The sequence below is a fragment of the Aulonocara sp. 'chitande type north' Nkhata Bay genome, linkage group LG11 (assembly GCF_057382095.1).
Source record: "Aulonocara sp. 'chitande type north' Nkhata Bay isolate Kocher_YH1m ecotype deep benthic linkage group LG11, A_spYH_male_GT1.1, whole genome shotgun sequence".
NCBI lineage: Eukaryota > Metazoa > Chordata > Actinopteri > Cichliformes > Cichlidae > Aulonocara > Aulonocara sp. 'chitande type north' Nkhata Bay.
The window spans coordinates 29,614,929-29,629,435 of NC_141354.1; the positions used below are offsets into that span (position 1 = coordinate 29,614,929).

At 42.9% G+C, this 14,507-nt stretch overlaps 1 protein-coding gene across 1 annotated transcript; it reads left to right on the forward strand.

Moving 5' to 3' along the window:
• The first annotated feature begins 536 nt into the window (after positions 1-536).
• Positions 537-14,465, forward strand: nacad (NAC alpha domain containing). The gene is made up of 10 exons (XM_086311918.1): positions 537-1,088; positions 4,179-4,465; positions 4,582-10,093; positions 10,236-10,469; positions 11,080-11,171; positions 11,596-11,664; positions 11,786-11,932; positions 12,014-12,148; positions 12,255-12,377; positions 12,871-14,465. The coding sequence occupies exons 1-10, from the start codon at positions 554-556 to the stop codon at positions 12,883-12,885; spliced, it is 7,149 nt and encodes a 2,382-aa protein (XP_086168044.1). The 5' UTR covers positions 537-553; the 3' UTR covers positions 12,886-14,465.
• Positions 14,466-14,507: the final 42 nt, after the last annotated feature.

Sequence of the window (14,507 nt, forward strand, 5' to 3'; positions counted from 1 at the left end):
AAAATGACCCCAACAGAATACTCATGTGCATGTTCCTCATCTAACTATCAGAGTGAGCCGCTATAAGCATAGCTTGAGGTCCCAAAATCCTTTGCTCAAAGATTAACACCATCTATTACCCACTTAGTCTTTGTAAGGCACTTTGAATTGGCTTTTTAAATGATGCTGTCTTAATGAGAGATGAAGATGGAGGGCAGAAGCAGATGTTTTAGTGGCCCTTGGGGCAAATATCTCCTTCCTGATTCCTGTTGGATCAAATCAGAGCAGGAGGCAGAGGGTGTAATCAGCAGTATACTTTCAGGATTCATTTCTGCGCATTCGATTCTCTGTGTTCCAGGTTTCTCTTTCCACTGTCTGTTTTGTTTTCCATTTGATTTATCCATTTCACTCTTGTTTTTGCAGTACCGCTTCTTTCCTTTAAGGTTGGGGGCAGCACTGAGAGATCAGCAGAAATGTGCTGACATCATCTCCAAAGATCCAGTCATAGCTTGGATGGGCGTGAAGGGAAGGGTGGGGGACCAGGGAGGAGAGGAGGGAGAGAGATACACGGAGGATGGAAGATGCGAGGAAGAGGAGGAGGGAGGAAAGCAGGAACTGGGCATCAAGAGAGAATACTGCAGCTCCCTCTCAGATTCTACACACACACACACACACACACCACGCACACACCGATGAACTGGATCATGAGGCTCTGAAGCACACGCCCACAACAGCAGCATCACTGTGCTGCACCACAGAGAGAGACCAGCCTATACTCCCATCTCTGACTCTCCCTCTTTCATTCTCTGTTTGCCTCATTCTCTTTCACACACAAACACACACACACACACACATAGAGGCAGACACGTGCTGCAGGGAAGATCTGAGTGTTGGGTCGCTGAGCATTCATATCCCCCTCCCCTTCTTCTTCTTTCTCACTCTCACTCTCTCTCCTCGTTCACCTTGTCTGTTCTGGCTGTATGGTTTATCGTTGCGTCAGAGTCAAAGACAGCCAGCGAGAAGCATGCCGGGGGAGAGCACTCACAGATCCGTGCCCAGCGACAAGCATCCAGGGCAGGAACCTGAGGAAACAGGGCTCCCTGGACCAGGTAGGACCACTGGGCTTGAGCACTGGGAAAGGAGAGGGTTTCCATTGATACTAATTGAGACAGAGACCAGGGCGTAATCGAGAAGAAAGGCTCAAGACTGTGTTGAGCAAGTAGTATTTAACAGATAGGATAGGAAGGACTGAAGTATTAGCAGGAAGAAAAGCAAAGGTAAAGGATTATTTGACAAGCACTAACTGCTCAAAAGTACCTGGGAGATCTCACTTTAGACCTGGGTGATTTCTGTGTGTCTGACATGTGCAGGCTGAGTAAGCTGTGATTCAGTTGCATGTTTGCTTCCTCGGTAAACTGCATGTTGCCTCTCCTTCCCCCTTGCAGCTATTAGCAGCCTCCCAAGAGATTCCACCCCTAGACATCAACTCTTACCTCATCTCCTTTTACTCCCCATTACAGAATCCAAATTAGCAATCTGTTCCTTTCAGCTACCACAGTATTGTATGTACCGACTAATTTCATTGTGTAACTGCCCCCCCCCAGCATCCAGCCTCAGTCCTCATCGGATTCCCAGTGCTCTTACCCCCACCCTAAATCTGGCCCCCGTAGTCTCTATCACTCCTCCCACTGCCCCATGTTCATGCCACATCCGCATCCCCATCTCTACATCAGTTTTATGCAAGCTGTAAGTGCAGAGCAGTGTGGCGTAGCTCCTCCCTACCCCCCAGCTTCAACAGGAACATGACACAGCAGCATGGCAGAGCACAGTTTAACACAAAAACACAACCTCACAGGTACAAGAGCTTTCATTATTTTTGTTGTTTATTGTTTACTATATAAGATCATTAAATATGGTTATAGGTTATAGTGAAAGTTTTACCTTAAACTTTATAATCATTCTATTGTATTATATTATACATTATATTGTTATATATTATAATTATAAATTACTTTGATCTTATTAGAGTATAGATAGATAGATAGATAGATAGATAGATAGATAGATAGATAGATAGATAGATAGATAGATAGATAGATAGATAGATAGATCAGAGACTCGCTCTTGGGGGTGGCAAATCCAGCACTGCATCCACTGTGACGCAGCTTTAGTCTGCTCAACTGCGGCCTGTTCTTCATACAGCAAGCTAGGTGCTCAGATTAACTGCATTCCCTGAGACCAGGCTCCAAGGCCAGGCAGTCGTATTATGTCACTGACTTATTTAGCAGCCTAGCCAAACAGTTTTTATGTACTTCCTATGATTGTCACTAAAGCACGATAGAGCATTTCTAGATGTGTTTTCAAGGTATATATTGCTTGATTTTCTTGAACTCAGATATGCTGTTGAAAACCAGTGCTATATTAGCCTTTGTCACCGTAGCATAGTGAGGTTTTGTTGAGCTCCTGCAGGAGAAGACAATCAGAATCAGCCTGTTTATGTTCCGTTGAGACTAGGCTGTGCTGTAGCAGAAGAGTTGTCTTTTGTGTATTATGTATTGTGCATCTCTCTGACCTAACAGCAGCTTTTAGTCTATGTGGCGTGACTCAGCACACACACAAACACACCTTCATCTTAATATTGGAGCAGTGATCGGGAAGAGCATCTAAGTGCTGATGCTTGCATCTGCCACCTCCCCAGGGAGGGCAGGACAGTAGCGAGGGAGGAGAAGAAAAGAGCATGTGCTTAGTTACTACTACGCCCTGCTAGATACATCTGCGTACAAAGCAGAGCCAAAGCGAGGATCAGCTAGGAAAAGGCTAAGGAGTAATATAAGGGAGTGATAGAAAGAATGAGCTACATAACAGTAAGTGAATGTGATATCTATGCTCCATGGAGAACAAAACACGTGCATGTGTCAGTGAGGGTGTATATGTGGCTGGCACTGAGCTGAGCCACTTGTGTGTTGTAATGACCAATCAGCATGTGAATTGAGGTCACCCTACAAATGGCCCAGTTAAATGAGGTTTCTGTTCTCGGTGTGTGGATGACAAAGAGCTTAGAGCATATCTTCTGAGGGATATTTTGAAAAAAGTACAATTTTGCATTGTAGTAATCAAAGAGCATCAAAGAACTGATTTAAGATGACAAATAGAATTTTACATTTTTTTTATCTTCTTGCTTTTTACTTTCTTACTCATACCCAAGACTTCTTCTACTCCCTCTTGATTCATTTCCTTCATTCAGCCTGACATTTCATCTCAGTGATTTCTCCATTCCCAATGACAGGTGAGGATACAAAATGATAACAAGGTCCAGAAGGACAAGAGGACAGAGAACGCTGTAATAGAATAACAGCTTATTTTGCCTCTGGCTAATTGTGCTAATTGTGAAAGAGACGTGCAGAGGTAAAGATTCTTGTGTATGTGAAGAAACATTGTTTCTGACTTCCATCTATAGAGACCAAGCTTTTGGAGGATTGCCGCACGCATTACAAAAATAATAATAATAAATACATTAAAACAGTCTTGTTTTAAGTCTCAGTACTCTTTTTTTTCTACTGAAAGCCATTTGCTGTGTCATGAGAGCTGAGGGGTATTTGTTTACTGACTGGCATTTTGGTGTAATTTTCTTTTGCTCTTTCTGAACTAATGTGTGGGCTAAGATAAGTGAAACTCAAACACAGAAATCTAAAGTCTAATATTATACAATAAAAGAGGCATGACTTTCCACATCACGTCTAGTGCCGTGGTACTAAGGTGATTTAGTCAGCTTGCTTATATGATATTTTTGTTAATTCCTCAGAGTTCAAATGTATTAATATCCGAACTCTTAACCTCCTAGGACCTGGTGTCCACATATGTGGACATCACATTTTGGGTTATTTAGACCAAAATATTCAATTTTGCTCAACAAGGGTCTGATATCCACTTATGAGGACATTATACTTCTACTGTGCTATTGAAATTTTAAACAAATATCCGTATATGCGTCTCTCATTTTTTTTAGAAACAAAAATCAGGTAAAAAAAAATCTGGTAATTCTTTGTTTTTACATTCATCTGGCCCCAGTCAGCCCAAATATCAAAGAGAAATTAAAAATGCATGTCGTGGAAGAGTTCGGGTCATAGGAGGTTAATATTTGTTTTGATCTTTTTTTCTTTTACTTATGAAGTTGATTTATTTTCATTTCTCTTTTTCAGACATGACCAGACACCCATCTACTGACTCCACACCAAGTGACAGTGGTTCATCCCCGAGTGACAGTGGTTCTAGTGCCTCTCCCAGTACTCCACAAAAGCTGCTCCCAGCATGCACTTCTCCATTTGGACCACGACTATTTCATGTGTCCCCTAGCTCTTCTGGTACCCCAAGACCTCAACCTGAAGGCTCTGATCATCGCAACAACAGCACACCCAGACTGTCTGGAAAATTAGGTGGCCATGGACCATGTGGCCGCCATGTCCCTGTTAAGATGGAGCGAATCAAGGTGCGTGTCTTGTGTGTGCGTGCATGTATGTGTGTTTGATCATGTTGTAGCTTCATAGCACTTAGGATACCATTATGAACATTTGTAATTGTGTATGTAAAATGTTTTATTCCCAGGTCTTAACTGGTTCTGAGGTGGAGAGTGACTACCAGGAGCCACAAACTATTGATACAAGGGTGGTGATGGGTGAAGAAACACTGCTGAAAACAACAGAGATCAAGAAAGGGAATCCCTTTACTGCCCCAAGTGATCAGGCTGTACCTTTACCAGATATTCAAAGCTTTTCAGATCCTCAGGCACAGGCAAAAGAGACTCAGTTGGAAACAAGAAAAGAGGAAAATCAATCCCCAAAACAGGAGGCTCAGCAAAAAGACCGTGCAGACCCCTCAGCGACTCTCCCTATGCCTTTTCACAACCCCCTGCTTCCTCCCTCTACCTCCCCAGGGTCACTCACGACAGATGACAGCTTGATGGAGAAAAAAGAAGAGTGTCAAAGCCTCTCTCAAGATGAAGTGCCTTCCCACTCTTTTTCTGAGCCTTCCTGTCCAGTTGCTTTGTCCTTTTCTGAGCCAGTCTGTGCTGTTGACCCACTACGAGTGGGTGTCCCCTCACGTCTTGACCCTGACCTTTACTACACTGCTCCTTCTACCCCAATTAAAATGGCATCTCGCTCTTCACACCTGAAACATCATTCATATCCTGGCTCCCCTGTCTCTCCACTGTCCCCTGGTTCTCCCTCTGACAGTGAGGACCTCTGTTCCCCTCTCACTTCTCCTTCTGGCTCTTACATCACAGCAGAGGGAGGCAGCTGGACCTCCTCTTACACATCTTCCACCTCCCCCTCCACATCTCCAAATCCACTCCTCACAGAAGAAACACAGGAGGCTCCTGCTTGTTTTGTGGGGTCCTTGTCTGAAATTGGAGATGAAGTTGGGGAGGAAAAGGGAAGAATAGTTCCAGAACGCGAGGAAGAAAGGGCAGGGGACTTCTGTCTGTACCATGAGGGGGATTTTGTTTTGAATTCCCCAACAGGTATAACAGACACAGTCATAGTTGAGGAGGAAGAAATTTTAAAAGGGGACGAGGTCAGTGTTTCTAGAGAAAGCTGTCGCCCCTGCTGGGTAACTGAGGACACATCCCCTCTGAGGAGCAGTAGCAGTAGTGACTCCCAGGAGGATGGAGGGGGTTATGAAAGTTCACTCTGCCCTCTAGATGAGGACAGTATAGAAAGAGCTGAGTCGTCTAGACCTATCCAGTCGGGACTGAGACTGCAACTTGAGGCATGCGTATCAGAGGAACATTATGGACAGATGGATGTCCACCAAGAGCCTCCTTCAACCGCCTTGACTCCTGACACAGAGAACATGACCATGGCCTCATCAAGCCTTAGCCCTGACTCACCTGTCCTCTCCCTGGATGCCTTCTTTCCTGGAGCGTTTGATAGGCTTGGTCCCAGTTCCTTCATACTATCCCAGGCAGCCTGTGCTGATGATATACCAGAGGAGGAGAGGATGATCCCTGCCTCCCTCATCTCCTTTCCCCTTCACACCAGCCTTATCTTTAAGGCTGATTCAATGGAAATCACTCTCTTCCCCACTGAAGAAGAGAATGAAATAGAAGTTAATGACAGAAACGAAGAAAAGGACGTTGATGCCTATGCAGCGGGAGAAGAGGAGGCAGATGTAGAAGATGACGATGAAGACGAAGAGGATGACGATTATGATTATGATGATGATTTTGATGGTAATGCTAATGGTGCTGTCAGCTGTGATGAATATGAGAAAACTAATAAAGATGATGGCAGTGATGACCGTAAAGAGTCAGGCGAGGAAGCTAAGGTGGAAGTGAAAGTGGTAGAAGAGGACGAAGAGGAGGAGGAGGAAGAAGAAGAAGATGAGGACGACGATGATGAATGTCATAGCAGAGCAGTGGAGGATCCCACAGATGAGGATAGCTCAGCATCCTTCCTTCATTCGCTTTCAGAAACTTCTCTTAATGAGGGGTTGGATGAGTCTTTTTGTTTCCAAGACGATACAGAGGAGTCATCAGATTCTGCCTCCTACAACGGGGAGGAAGACGAACGTCTGTACAGCACTGAGAGGCATGCACAATCATTAGAGCCCACATCAGCAGATGGACCTGATCCAGGTCAAATACAATCAGAACCTGAACGGGCAACTGTCAGTGACACAGTACAAAATGAACCTTTGCCCTCACAGCAGAGCATGGATGAACTAGCGGATCGCTGCAAAACCACCTGTCTGTCTGAAGCCACTGCCCACCCTAAAGGAAACAATGTAGATCCCAGTCCTGTGGATGCATGTAAAATCCCTGAGACCCAATCAGACCCTGAACTAGAATCTACCAGCGAAACAGGTCAGGCAAAACATTTCCCTCTACAAGCAAGCACAGACAAACCACTGGATCACCAGAAACTATCCTGTCCTGCAGAAGCGAATTCTTCTCTGTCAGACTCCGACGACCCGAATAAGAGTGCAAATGAGAGTGAAATGACTTATCTTGATTTTTTCTCCAATCCTCTTGAGGGGCCTAAGCCCAGTCCCTTTTTTAACCCTTCCTCCACTCCTGATACCAGCCATGTGTCACCTTCTTTTGCAACAGAGTCCCACATGTCCCACATTCCTCCCTCTGCTACTTCTGTGCAGGAAACAACAGACCAGAACATTTCAGTTTTTCCAGAAGAAGATCACCAGGGCAAAGATGTTGATTTCAAATTGCCCAGTAATAGTGGCACAGTGGAAAAAGAACCAGAAAGAGACTCTTTGAAATTACACAGTGATAACTCAGTAACTGAGCCCATAAATGGGCCAGAAAGAGATTCTTTCAAATTGCTCATCAAGCCTCGCCACTATCACTCTGAAAGCCAAAGGACTGTGGGAGCAAGTAGACGTGTGTTGTCAAAGTCTTTCTGCAGTAAATATGATGTGCCTGTAGGGGCAGAGGCCATGTGCAGAACCAGTATTCACAGTGAGTCTGATATTGACCTTGACCAGAAGAATGGGAATGCTTCAGCAGAGTCAGTGAGTGTGGAGTGTAGAATCAGTGATTCTGGTCCGTCTCTGAACAATGTCATTGCTACTAATGACTTGAATAAAGGTGTTCCTCTTCTATCTTGTCCTAAAGACCCTAGTCCCAATCCCAGTAATATCCCTGTTTCGACCTCTCCAGAAGTCATCTCAGAACTAGCTGACAATCTGGCCCTAACACCTGAACACTGCCCTGGTGACTCTTCCCAGGAGAACCTAAGGGAAAACACCCTCAGTACTGATGAGGGAGTACTGGGAGCTGTTGGTTCCCCACACTCACCTTTTGCCATCTCTCCGAAAAGGGAAAATTCAGAAATGGACACAAGCAGAGAGATGGGTTCTGTAGCAGGGGCATGGTGTGACACCAGGGTGGGAATGGGGTTCAGTCTTGGATTAGGAGCAGAGGCTGAGTTTGGTGTCTGGGGAGCAGGGGAATCTCTATCATTGTCTCTGGGGAAGAGGTATGAGTTAGAGGCGGAAAGTTTGCTCATGTGTGATGCAGAAGGCCAAAGCAAGCAGACGGCCATGGTTTCTAACATGAACAGTGAAGAATGCAGAAATTATGATAATGTTCTCGGGTCTATGCTAGATGAAGACGATAACAACAGTTTGCATGGAGAGAAGCGCCAAACAGATACCGAAGAACTGGTTGGAGAGGGAGTTTCTGAGTCCAACTTGGCACGCTGTAAGTCCACTGAGGAGATTTCAGTAGAAGGAGGGGGAGAAGACGGGAACGCCAGCTTCCTGGAGGATGATATCAGTAATCTAAATCCACACAATGACGGCGATAACACAGAAACACAAATACAAAACACTTGGAAGAATTGTAACAATAACAGTGAGTCTGCATTTGGCTCTGCTCATGGGAGTCTCAATGCTCTGTCAGAGGAAGTCAGACACCAGAGTGTGAGTGTCAGTATTAGAGACTCTGTCTCTAATATTCCACTTGAGGAGATGCCACCTCAGGTTTCGGACATGATTCCTGATGGAGACAGGAAATCAACAGATAGTTTGATAAACCAGACACCAGAAACAACACAGACACCATTCCCCGAGAAAGGTGGCTCCAGCATCTCTGTGCCATTAACTGAAACTCACTCAGATGCAGCTGCAACAAACAAACACTTTGATTTAAAAAATGAAACCAACTTAAGAAGTCATACAGGCCCAGAGTGTCAGACAATCACTCCAGAGAGTGACACATCATTTTCTTTGGTACAGGGCTCCTTTGGATCATTCACTCCTAAATGCAAATCCGATGATTCCAAACCAAGTAAAGCTTGTCAAGAAAAGGTCAATACTGGTTCTTTGTCAGAAACAGAGATAATGGAGTCTCAGACAGAAAGCCAAAGAAAATGTGATGGCAGTCCCCTCATGGACAAAGTTGTCGATGAACCAAAGACTAAAGATGCCTTTAGAGAACAACAGCATGTTGTTTATAACTCAGGGGAAGACAATGAAGAAGACAAAGTGGAAGAGAAAGCAAAAGAGAGAGGTGCAAAAAAAGATAAGAAGAAGAAACAGGAAAGGAAATCCCGTTCTGCACAAAATGACTCAGAGCACTTTCCCTGTGACAGCCCCAAGGAGGGACATTGCACAGATACATCATTTGATGCAAAGAAAGGAAGGAGAGGAAGGCAGAAACAGAGGGCACCTCTGACAGACAGTCAAGGTGCCTCTAGCCCCGAATCTGTTGTTGATCCAGAGAAACCTGCTGTTCCTTTAAATAACACACCAGGGGTACGGTCAAAGGGGAATGCAGAAACATCCAAATCTAAGACAGGACATAATGCAAGCAACAAGTTTTCATCACTGGATTGTCAACAGAAGACGCCTGGGACAGACAAGGTTGAATCTGGTTCACAGCTCCAGGTAGAAAACAATCCGAGTCCTGATGTCTCTACCACACACACAACAGACAACCTAAATATTGTTGTGGCGATGAACCAAGACGTACAGCAGGAAGTTCTTGATAATAGACCGCTACCTGATAATCAGAGAGGACTTACAGTGGACATTAATGATAACAACATAGATATTACCCACAATACCATACCATACTCTCTGAATCCACTTTGCTTCTCAGCATCTCCTGTTTCCTCTTCCTCTTCCTCCTGCTCTCTACCTTGTGCCTCAACAGACCCAGAGCATGATCTTTCCACACCAGTGCAGGAATCCCAACCTGACCTCTCAGCCCAACAACGGCAAAAACCTTCACTGTTCACGTGCCACACCACCCCTGTCCGTTTGTCAACCTCCCCTACAACACAGAACACCCCTAATTCCCAGTTCCTTCCTACCACTAACCTCCAAGAGATTACTGATGTCCTCAGTACATCAACTGTGTCTGCCACAACTGTCTCTTCACCCTTATTCTCCACTGCCATGCCATTAAGTCTGTTTCAGTCTGCCCAGGAGTCATCTTTACCCGAGCTGGGGAATTTAGATGCAGTCTGTATTCCAGACTCTAGTTCCCATCCCCAGTCTCAGTCATACTCCCAGTCTCATGCTAACGCAAGAGTACAGTCTCACAAACAAGTCAGTCAAGGTCACACATGGAGCACACAAGACAGGTGCAAAGGTGAGTAAAGTCATGATTACCTCAAACCAAACATTCCCTCTCTAATCCAAACATTTGAGTTAGCGAGTTTGTCAAAGAAAAGGTAAACACTTCCTAACACTGTTATCATAAAAGCTGTGATAATCATTGTGTGTTTTGTAAGGTCCTAGTTTGGCTGAGGAAGAGACAGACAGTGAGGGCGATGGAGGTAAAACATCCCAGCCCAAAGGAGTTCAAGGAAGCAGAAATGGATCACTACAGAAAAACTCTGGTTCAGCCAATCAAAGGGAAATTCAGCCCTTCTCTACCCACCAACTTACAGGCAGGCGGCCCAGCTGTCCTATGAAACACAGCCACAACATTTGTGAAGAGACTGACCTATCATTCCAGAGCAATTGTAAGTGGTTTCATACCTCCTCTGGGGCACTGAAATCCCCCAAAATTTCTTTAGCTATGTGTTATACAACCCACCCTTCTCTCTTTCTCTTTCTCTTTCTCTTTGATTCTCTCTTTGAGGTTATGCAACGTGATAACGCTCTCTCCATCTTACATTTATAAGTTTACTGACAGAGAGGATATTTTAAACTGTTTCAAAGTTTGTAACCTAAATTATGGATGAAGTGTTATTACCCAGCAAGGAAAGTGCACTTATCAATGTGTGCCAGCATTCTGTCATTTTCATGTTTATTCAGGCTGGAGTTGAGCACACTGCTACGTTGTGTTACATACTATTGTGAAGCCACATTGCAAAAGACGTGAATATCACATAGTGATTTTTTATTATATTTTTAATCAAAATAAGCTAATTAAAGTCTCTGGTACTGATTAGATATCAGATATAGATTATTCATGTACATAATTGGTACATAATTAATCTATCTATCATTAAAATAGGCTAATTATGTACTAATTAGGAAGATCATTCGATAGATAGACAAATTATTTTTACTCTAGTTTTCCTATGGACTTATTTTATATATGTGTGCTTTGAATTTGTTTTTGTGAAGGTTCAGTGCTGGCTTCATGTAATGAGTCTGAGAGTGAGGGTTCAGTTCCTGAGCTGGAAGAACTGGAACCACTGAGACCATCAGAGCCACAGGTGAGTTTGTCTATGGGATTTTAAAGGTGACCATCTTTCCATATATATGTATATGTATAGTATATAGTATATAGTATATATACATATATATATAGTATATATATTTTACACAATGTACTTCTGGCCAAGCATGTTGTTTAACATGTTGTTCAACTAGCATTGCATTTTAAACTCATAAAATCTAATATTCATCAGATGTTAGCCTTTTTGCTATTTAGCCAGTAGCAGTGGCAGCCCTGATTTCCAGCTACTCTTTAAGGCAAACTTTAATCAAAATGTTGCTGCTATTGCAAAAAGCAAAAAAACAAAACAAAACAGAAGCATCATGAGTTATATTTAGGTATATTAGCATAAACATATTAGCAACATTTGCATATTAAAAGCATAATGGATTATTTCATAAACTTAACTGTTTTTTCTCTAGTCTATCTCCTCTGCGGATGAAGGGTTAAACAGGCCAAAGCAGAGCCGTAGTGAAAAGAAGGCCCGCAAGGTTGGACTACTATATGCTACTACATAAACTTAATAAGTGGTCAAATATAATATTAAAAGTGATACGATTCTTTTTCTTTCATTTCAATCCCTAATTCTTGTTTTCTCTATTGTGCATTTAGGCCATGTCTAAGCTGGGTTTGAAGCCAGTCCACGGTGTGACCAGAATCACTATTAGGAAGTCCAAGAGCATCTTGTTTGTCATCAGCAGACCAGATGTATTCAAAAGCCCCGTATCAGACATTTATATTGTGTTCGGAGAGGCAAAGGTGAGTACTGTTTGTCTATTTGGTTACTCAAGTTTCAGCTTTCAGTTTTAGCTTACTTATCCGGTCCTTTTCTCTCCTCAGATTGAGGACCTGTCTCAGCAGGCTCACAAAGCAGCCGCAGAGAAATTCAAGGTGCCTGTGACCTCTTCTCCCTTAGCCCCACCTGTCCCACCCAGCCTCACCATCAAGGAGGAGAGTGAAGAGGAAGAAGAAGAGGTATTTTCTGAACTATTGTTTCTGAATACCTATTTCAACAACCGTTAAAACGTATGTTCTGAAATCTCTCTTTATCCTTGCTTCTTTCTTTCTTTCTATACATCAGGTGGATGAGGGAGGCCTTGAGCAGAGAGACATTGAGCTGGTGATGGCTCAGGCCAATGTGTCACGAGCCAAAGCCGTCCGTGCGCTGAAACACAACAAGAATGACATTGTGAATGCTATCATGGTGAGAAACGATGAGGCTGAAGGCGGGAAAGAGAGGGGAAGACAGAGAGTGTGGAGGGAGGGCAGATGGTGAATAAAATAATGAGTCACAGCCAGTGAGCAGGGAGGGGGTGAGATGAAAGAGCAGAGGACAAATGACAAGTAGAATTTCTCCCCAGTAACTGAATAACCTCCACTGTTCTGTAGGTCATCAGTACAGTCTCATGGCCACTAGATGGCAGCAAGTGCTCTCATAAGAACTGGAGCTGTTCAAGTGACGCAGATGTTTTGTTTCTTGATGCAGGATAAAATACTATTAAGATAACTGGGAAATGAAGCCTCACATAATGAGTATCCCTTTTAATTATATACAAAGAGAGATATGTTCCACAGTGGCACATCTTTTTCATTGGGTAGAAGTGAAGATAGTATTTTTGTTGTTTTCATTTATCTTGAATTCAATTTTCCACCTTTTCTCTTTCTCACCTTCACTTTTCTCCCCTGCATTTCCACAGGAGCTGACCATGTGAGCGGTGAAGACGATTCAACTCCTGACCCCTTTATTCCAGCCTATAAAGCCTAAACACCTGACTCTTCTATATCGCTGCTACTATATGTTGCATCCCCAATATCTGCTAAATAAAGTCTGTTCCAACGTGGGCTCTGACTGGACCCTGAAACTGATCTTACTGAAAAGATTAGTCTTTCACATTCATTAAATCAAACATGCTATATTGATCCTTTACGCCAACTTTCACTTCAGGAGAAGTTGAAAATATTTAAATGAAAGAAGAGGCGAAATGTTTCTGATTGGTTATTGGAAGCAAAATCTGTGCTATTCGATTCCATGCTAGAGTTACGTCCTTAATTTATTGGACAAAAACATCATTCTTGCAGTTTTGCATCTGTACACCACCACAGGGGATTTTAAATCAAACAATTTTAAATCCCATGTTTGAAAAGCTCAAAAATAATGAGAAAAATCGAGTGGAAAACAGTTTCATAGCCAGTTGAGGCTCAGTCTCTTGTAATTTCATTACAAATGAAGCAGGAATGAAGCAGTGTTTTATAGCATTTTACTGTAATTTAAAAATATGAAGTTAAACGATATCAGTGCAAGTGAGGAAGGTCGTCAGTTGGCTGAAAAACCAAATCCACCAAGTGACTAAATCAACAATTTGTTAGATTATTAAAAAGAAAGAATGCGCTGACCAGCTAAGCAACAGCAAAGAGTCTGACAGATCACAGACGACAAGTAAATGATTGCAGAATTATTTCCATGGTTAAGAAAAACCACTTCACAGAATTTAACTAAGGCAAGAATTATATTGAAAAGGTTTATTGCCAAAGTCTATAATCAAGAGATGCCGTCACAAATGCAGAAAATATGAATACAGACATTTTACAACAAGGTGCAAAAGACCAGTTACAAGCAAGAACAAGAAATCCAAATTAGACTTTTCCAGAAAACAGATGAAAGAGGATTCATTAGCTGGGCCCACATCCTCAGTTTAGGTTTTGCAGCGTTATTTAGTAGATAAAGGTGAATAAAGGCACATGAACTAATGAAAAGTGAAGAAGTGAAGGAATTGAAAAAAGGGCAAGGAGGGTGGGGCACGGAAATAAGAACGAACAGCCCTTAGAACTGGGGGTGTCATATATAGATAAGACCCAGAAGGGGCATGTTTGGAGTCGTGGTCCTGCTCCTGGAATTCAGATATTTTATCTCCAATATATAGTACTAGAATGGTGGAAGAAATAAGTATGAAGAAGGAAAGAAACAGCTCATGATCCAAAGCATACCACATCATCTGTCAAATATGGATATAATGCCTGTTTATTGATGATGTGACTGCTTTTTTTTTTTTTTTTACTTTTTGTGTCCCGTTTGGATCTTTAGCCATCAGAATTGTTGTCTTGAGGCCAAGAAAGATGCCAAGCAATTTATTTTACCAAGTGGATCATCATGGCCTTGCCATATTGGTCCATTTGATTGACCTTTATTATAATTATGAATTTATTTTATTTTCAGTTGCTACAAATGGGACAGACATGACTGGGGGACAGGACAGGGAGAAAGAATGAAAGAAAGAGAGGGAGAGAAAGAAAACCAAAGGGGAGAAGAGATGGTGAGAAGGGGGGGGGGGGGGGG

What these genes read in the sequence shown, in the direction of transcription:
- nacad (XM_086311918.1), top strand. Translation starts at nt 554, where the DNA reads ATGGAAGATGCGAGGAAGAGGAGGAGGGAGGAAAGCAGGAACTGGGCA. An exon ending in TGAGACCATCAGAGCCACAG is followed by an intron (nt 11,172 to 11,595) that starts GTGAGTTTGTCT and finishes TTTTTTCTCTAG; the next exon opens with TCTATCTCCTCTGCGGATGA. An exon ending in GTGAAAAGAAGGCCCGCAAG is followed by an intron (nt 11,665 to 11,785) that starts GTTGGACTACTA and finishes TTGTGCATTTAG; the next exon opens with GCCATGTCTAAGCTGGGTTT.